Source organism: Perognathus longimembris, unplaced genomic scaffold (genome assembly GCF_023159225.1).
Source record: "Perognathus longimembris pacificus isolate PPM17 unplaced genomic scaffold, ASM2315922v1 HiC_scaffold_5318, whole genome shotgun sequence".
Lineage (NCBI taxonomy): Eukaryota > Metazoa > Chordata > Mammalia > Rodentia > Heteromyidae > Perognathus > Perognathus longimembris.
Window position 1 is genome coordinate 1 of NW_025960732.1, and position 7,087 is coordinate 7,087.

Sequence of the window (7,087 nt, forward strand, 5' to 3'; positions counted from 1 at the left end):
TATTTCTTTATTTTTGTCATCCTATTTTATTCTATTTATTTTATCATTCTCATGTCATGTCTTTTTGAAATTCTGTCAGTCCCAGGACTCGAACTCAGGGCCTGGGCGCTGTCCCTGAGCCTCTCTGCTCAAGGCTGGCGCTCTACCACTTGAGCCACAGCGCCACTTCCGGTTTCCTGGTGGTTTCATTGGACGTAAGAGTCTCCCGGGCTCTCCTGCCCCAGGCTGGATTCGAACCGAGATCCTCCAGATCTCAGCCTGGGATGCCAGGCCCAGGCCTTATTCTTGCCTACAACAATGAGCGCAATGCGCCGGGAAATGTGGCCCGCACCCTGGCATGGGTGGCCCAGGCCTGGCGTCCCAGCTACTCAGGAGGCTGAGATCTGAGGATCACGGTTCGAATCCAGCCCGAGCGCGAAAGTCCGTGAGACTCTTACGTCCAAGGAAACCACCAGGAAACCGGAAGTGGCGCTGTGGCTCGAGTGGTAGAGCGCTAGCCTTGAGCAGAAGCGCTCAGGGGCAACGCCCAGGCCCTGAGTTCGAGTCCCAGGGCTGATAGAAAGGAAGACTTGTGGTGTGCAGTACGCAGACCCCGTGGCCGACCTGCTGGACCGCTGGGGCGTCTTCCGCGCCCGGCTCTTCAGGGGAGTCCTGCGTGTTCCACCGTGGCAGCTACGTGAAGGACCTGAGCCGCCTGGGCCGCGAGCTGAGCCAGGTCATCATCGTAGACAACTCGCCCGCCTCCTACGCCTTCCACCCCGAGAACGCCGTGGGTACCACGGGGGAGGGCGGGGCTCGAACCTGGGGCCTGGGCGCCCGTCCCTGAGCTCTCCAGCTCCAGGCTGGTGCTTTACCGCTTGAGCCACAGCGCCACTTCGGGCTTTTTCTGCTGGTTCCTTGGAGAGCTGAGTCTCAGGGCCTTCCCTGCCCAGGCTGGCTTTGAACCGCGATCCTCAGATCTCAGCCTCCTGAGGAGCTGGGATGACAGGCGGGAGCCACCAGCGCCCAGTGGCAAAGTCAAATTGGGGTGGACGAGTCACTGGGGGGGGGGGGGGGCGGGGGGGACCATTTTGTATCCCAGAAAGCTTCCCCCTCCCCGGCTCTTCCTGGGCAAGAAACGAAGGCACAGAACAGACTTCATGGGCAGGGGTTTCATGGAGGCGTGGCCCAGCGGGTAGAGCAAAGCTCCAGGTTCTGAGTTCGAGTCTCAGTCTTGAACCTGAACACAAAGGTTTTTCATTCTTTTAAAAGAAAGAAAAGAAAAGAGACCCAGGAATCAGGGATCCATTGTGGCACTGTTGGGGTTCCCCCTTGTAGATCCATCTTTGGGGTTGGGGGTGGCCTTCATCCGCGCGGCCGGGATTACAGGCGTGTGCTGCCACACGCGCCTCACGGTGGGCCCGGCTCTCTGCCGCCTCCCAGGGTGCCCGTCCAGTCCTGGTTCGACGACATGGCCGACACGGAGCTGCTGGACCTCATCCCGTTCTTTGAGGGGCTCAGCCAAGAGGACGACGTGTACCCCGTGCTCCACAAGCTCTGCGACAGGTAGCGCCCCGCCCCCTGGGCCCAGCTGTGCCATTCCAGAACGTTCCACTCAGGGGATCCCCTCTCCCCCGCTGTACCCCCTCCACCAGGCTCCATGGCACATCCATTTGGATGTGTGCAACAAAAACAGGCACGGAAGCAACTTCCAGGCCCCAGCTGCTCAGGAGGCTGAGATTCCAGGACCACGGTTCAAAGCCAGCCCAGGGGTGCACCCAAAAGCCAGACGCGGAGCCAGGGTTCAAGTGGGAAAGCGCCAGGCCTTGAATAGAAGTGAAAAACCCTGGGGCTAGGAATATGGCCTAGTGGCAAGAGAGCTCGCCTCCTACACATGAAGCCCTGGGTTCGATTCCCCAGCACCACATATACAGAAAACGGCCAGAAGAGGCGCTGTGGCTCAAGTGGCGGAGTGCTAGCCTTGAGCAAAAAAGAAGCCAGGGACAGTGCTCAGGCCCCGAGTTCAAATCCCAGGACCGGCCAAAAGAAAAGAAAAATATTTTTTAAAAAATAGACAATGATTTTTTAGAAGATAAAAAGCAAATCCACTCGGCCCGGGGCGCGTAGAGCGCGCGGCTCGCCGGACTCGCGTTTCTCAAACCACAGCAAGAAAGGAAAAGCGGAAAGCAACAACAACGACGGCAACAGTAACCGTAACAGTCTTCATCTCTCCCGCGTGCTCCCATCCGCCCTGATTTCAAAGCACAAGGCCTCTCTGGTCTCCTGGGGCCTCGAACCCCCAACTCAGAACTCTCCCGCTGGACCAAGTGCCTTGTCGAATGTGATTTTATGCAGAGTTAATTTTTCTATACAACCTCTTTCCAGACATCTTCCAGGCGTTTCTTTTGCTTAGATGCTCGTGAAGATGACGGAGGGGACCATTTTCTAGAACCTCATGGCACGTGTGTTGTGTGTGTGTGTGTGTGTGTGTCCAAGCGAGTGTGCACAGGTGAGCGGCTGGTCAGGGAAGGGAGTGAGTTAAAGAATTCTGTCTAGCAGGCTGCTGGGGGCTCAGGCCTGTCATCCTAGCCACTTAGGAGGCTGAGATCTGAGGATGGCGGTTCAAAGCCAGCCCGGGGCAGGAAAAGTCCTGGAGACTCTGATCGCCAATGAAACCACCAGGAAACCGGAAGTGGCGCTGTGGCTCAAGTGATAGCGCAGCAGCAGCCTTGGGTAGAAAAACTCAGGGACAGCACCCAGGCCCTGAGTTCAAAACCAGCCTAGGCAGGATCAAGGGCATGAGATTCTCATCTGCAACCAGCCAGCAAAATCCAGAAGTAGAGGCGTGGCCCAAATAGTAGAGCACCAGCCTTGAGCAAAAACAAAAACACAAAAGCCAAGTAAATACATAAGGCCATGGGTTCAAGCCCACTGCCAACAACAACAATCCCTTCTGTATATAATCCAGCAACCCTGCCCGTTTCTTCTCTTTTTAACTCTTTCCAAAACTGGGTACACATGGGATGATGATGATTATTAATATTATTGTTGTTAATTTGACTTTCTTTGCTGATAAGCTACGGTGCCTCATGGGATTGATCCGGGTGGCTCTGCAACTGTTCTATGCCCACGTGCCTACGGCTTCACACCCGCTCACGGCTCATGCGCACACTTTTTGGCACAGCCCACCCCGTCCCCTTCATCCTGACCCAGAAAAACCAAGGGGGGGGCACAAAGGCCAACAAATGAAATAAATGAAAGAGCCGGCCTGCCCCCTGGTGGCGGGGTGCTGTAACTGCATGTCAACCGCTGGCCTCTGATGAGCAGGTGTGGCCCAGTCCGCCACCTGGTGGCGGCCTCCGGTAATTACACTCCCACGGCTGGCCTTTGATTAGCTGAAGATGCTTGTCCAGCAGCAGGTGTGGTGGGTGCGCCACCTGGTGGTGAGATGTTGTAATTACATGTCCACATCTGACCTTTGATTAGCAGGTGTGGCCCCAGTACGCCATCTGGTGGTGGCCTCTGGTAATGACACGTCCTCATCTGGCCCTTGATTAGCAGAGGCGTTTGGGCTCGCCGCCTGGTAATAGGGTGCTGTAACTGCACCTCTACAGCTGGCCTCTGATTAGCTGAAGATGCTTGTCCTGAGACCTGGCCATAGGCAGGTGTGGTGGGGTGCGCCGCCTGGTGGTGGGATGCTGTAATCACAAGTCCACATCTGGCCTTTGAGCAGGTGTGGGTCAGCCCGCCATCTGGTGGTGGCCTCCAGGAATTACACGTCCTCATCTGGCCTTTGATGAGCAGGCATGTTCTGCGCCCCCGCCTGGTGGCGGGGTGTTGTAACTGCAATCCACATCTGGCATTTGATGAACAAGCTTGTGCGAGCGCGCCGCCTGGTGGCAGGATGTTGTAACTGCATGCCCACATCCGGCCTTTAACGAGCAGGCGTGTGCAGGCGCGCCGCCTAGTGGTGGGATGTTATGACTGCACTTCCATATCCGGCCTTTGACGAGCAGGCTGTGCAAGCGCGCCTCCTGGTGGCGGGGTGTGGTAACTGCACGTCCACAGCTGGCCTTCATGATTGCGGGGCAGCCCCACAGCTGGCGGCCCCAGTCGGCTTCCCACTTCCCGGTCTTTTCCCCCTGGGAAGCTCAGCCTGTGGAGGAAGTGAAGGACAGGTGTATGAGCCCACCAGCTGTGGAAGGCCTGTCGCTTCACACTTGACAGGAAGGTTCCTTGGCCTCAGTTTCCCCTGCCCAACCACCCCCCACACACACACACACTCCAGGATCTCCTTTTCTTCACTCATTTCCCCCATTTGGGATTCTTTGTCTAAAGCAGTGATCTGTTTCTTCTTTGACGGCTTGGGTCTTCCCGCACCATTGCCTTCATCATCGGTGCATTGGGCTTCAGCCAGACTCCTCAGTGGGACCTGATGAGACTTGACATTTGGGAGTGGGGTGGGGTGGGGTGGGGTGGGGTGGTCCGGGCCGGGGCTCTGGCCACACAGGAAGGCTGAGATCTGAGGATGATAGTTCGAGGCCAGCTCGGGCAAGAGAAATCGGCGAGACTCTCCTCTCCGGTGAGCCAACACATTTTATTTTTTAAACAAAAAAGAGCTGGAAATGGAAGCCAACCTGGGGCGGGAACACCACACGCAGCCCCGGGTTCAAGTCTCAGTCCTGGCACCAAACACAGGCAAAACGAGGGTCGAAGGTAAAGTTTCTTGCTTTGCTTCCACGCACAGAACCCTCGAACCCACTGCCAGCCACAAGCCTCCTCTGGGACTTGGGTCTGAGGACCAAAGAGAAATAATATTCAGTCACCACAATGCCAGGAGAGGCAGGGACGCCCCTCGCTAGGCAGCACCACAGACAGCAAGCGGTACGTGCCACAAACGTGGTGTTTCAGAAACTGTTATTTAATGACACCCTGCCCCCTTCCCCACACGGCCTTAAACACCCTGAATGCTGGAGTCAAATACTGATATCCAGCCAGGTGCCGGTGGCTCACGCCTGTCATCCCAACTACTCAGGAGGCTGAGATCTGAAGACTGTGGTTCAAAGCCAGCCCATGCTGGAAGGTCCACAAGACTCTGATCTCCAGTGAACCACCAGAAACCTGCAAGTGGTGCTGTGGCTCAAGTGGTAGAGCAATAGCCATGAGCAAAAGCAGCTCAGAGATGGGCTGGGCATGTGGCCTTGTGGTAGAGCACTCGCCTAGCATGCACGAAGCCCTGGGTTCGATTCCTCAGCACCACATGTATAGACAAAGCCGGAAGTGGCGCTGTGGCTCAAGTGGCAGAGTGCTAGCCTTGAGCAAAAAGAAGCCAGGGACAGTGCTCAGGGCCTGAGTTCAAGGCCCAGGAATGGCAATAAATAAATAGAACATAGTTGCAAGAAGCTCAGACAGCACCCAGGCCCTGCGTTCAAGTCCCACAACCTGATACCTACACAAAATAAAGCCACAGGGAGAACGTCAAGGTCTTCACCCATGCCCCTCCCGCCCTCTTATATGGAAGTGAGGGGAGGGGGTGCAGAGAGGATTGAAATGCTAGAATATTCCAGGGGGAAAGTGAGCCTAGGAAGTATTTTTTTAGCCAGACCCTAAAATGCCATTAAGTGTAGAATTGTATACGAGTTGATCTAACTCAGTTTATAGCTGTTGATGCGGGGTGTGTGTGTGTGTGTGTGTTAAGGGCTGGTTCCTGTCACCCACAGACCTGGCACTGGGCTGGAGTGAGGGGCACTAGCACCCCCATGAATGCCGAAGTGCCATTTTTTTTTTCGTTTGAGCCCTTGGGATTCTCCTTGATGTACATCACCAAAATAAATTTAGAAACGCTCTCTAACACACACACACACACACACACACTCTACTTGTAAAAGTGAAGCACTAGAATTCTAACATAGGGCAAAGAAAGCGCGAGGGATTTTATTTTTCTAAGGTCAATACGGGTATTGTTTTTAAAGAAGCCTGTGAGCTTCTCTGTGCCAGATCTTTCCAACAGTTACCAAAATACTCTTCACTTTTTTTTCTTTCATTTTGCCAAAAGAAAAGCCTGACTTGAGTGTGAGGTTACAACTCCACAGCCCAGAGCTGGCGGTGCACGCCTGTCATCCCAGCTGCTCAGGAGGCTGAGATCTAGAGGATCACGGTTCAAAGCCAGCCTGGGACAGGAAAGTCTGTGAGACTCTGATCTCCAAGGAGCCAGCAGAATAAACAAACGCCAGCCATGGCCCTGCGCCTGGGGGTGGGGGGGTAGAGTGCTAAGCATCCAGGCCTGTGTTCGAGGCCCAGGACTGGCACAAATGAAAAAATAAGTACGCGTAAATCTGTCACCTGGTCACATGTTACGGCCTTGTATGTTAAAGATGGCGTTCTAATTCAATAAACAGAAACCCATCTCAGCACCCAGCGCCCGGGCCGGGCTGGCTGGCGTGGGCCCTGGTCCCTGGGTGCTGTGTTCGCCCCACGCAGTGCTGGCCTCCAGGTCTCCGTGGTTCTCAATGTGATTTTTAAAAATTAAAGGTTTAAAAATGTCCGTGTCCAGCGCAGCGTGGGAAACGCGCCCTGGATGCCCCACTCCCGGGGGGGGGGGGGGCCGGGGCGAAAGGCCTTCGGCTGTGGAGTTCGCCGTGGTTTTGTTTCTTTTTTTTTTTTGAAAAAATTAACCTGATTTCAATAATAATAAATGAATAAAAGTGTGGCACTGCGCCCTCTGGTGGTCATTCTGCTTCACTTCACGGTGCCCAAGGTGGGGGGGCGGTGGGCGTCCGGCTGGGCTTCCCACTGCTTCCCCAAGCCGCCCACTCTTCCCCGGGGCCCCTAGCTGCTCCACGGAGCCCCCACTCCTCCCCCAGGCACCCTACTCCTTCCTGGTGTTCCCTCACACCACCCTGTTGCCACCTACTCCTGCCCGGGCACCCCCCCCCCACTTTGAGCCACAGCCCCACTCCTAATTTTCTGGTGGTTTCCATTGGAGGTCAGAGTCTCTTGGACTTTCCTGCCCCATGCTGGCTTTGAACCAGTATCCTCCAGATCTCAGCCCCCTGGGTCACTGGGATGACAGGCGGGAGCCTCCAGCACCCGGCCCTCTCTTGCTTCC

General features: G+C 55.5%; 1 protein-coding gene across 1 annotated transcript; it reads left to right on the forward strand.

Annotated features, from left to right (window-relative positions):
- Window positions 1–550: 550 nt before the first annotated feature.
- LOC125345120 (CTD small phosphatase-like protein) lies at window positions 551–1,609 on the forward strand (the record flags this gene model as incomplete). The annotated part of the gene is given in 3 exon segments (XM_048337363.1): window positions 551–645; window positions 647–768; window positions 1,423–1,609. Coding segments are annotated over 3 exon segments (344 nt in total), but the record flags the coding sequence as incomplete, so codon positions are not given.
- Window positions 1,610–7,087: the final 5,478 nt, after the last annotated feature.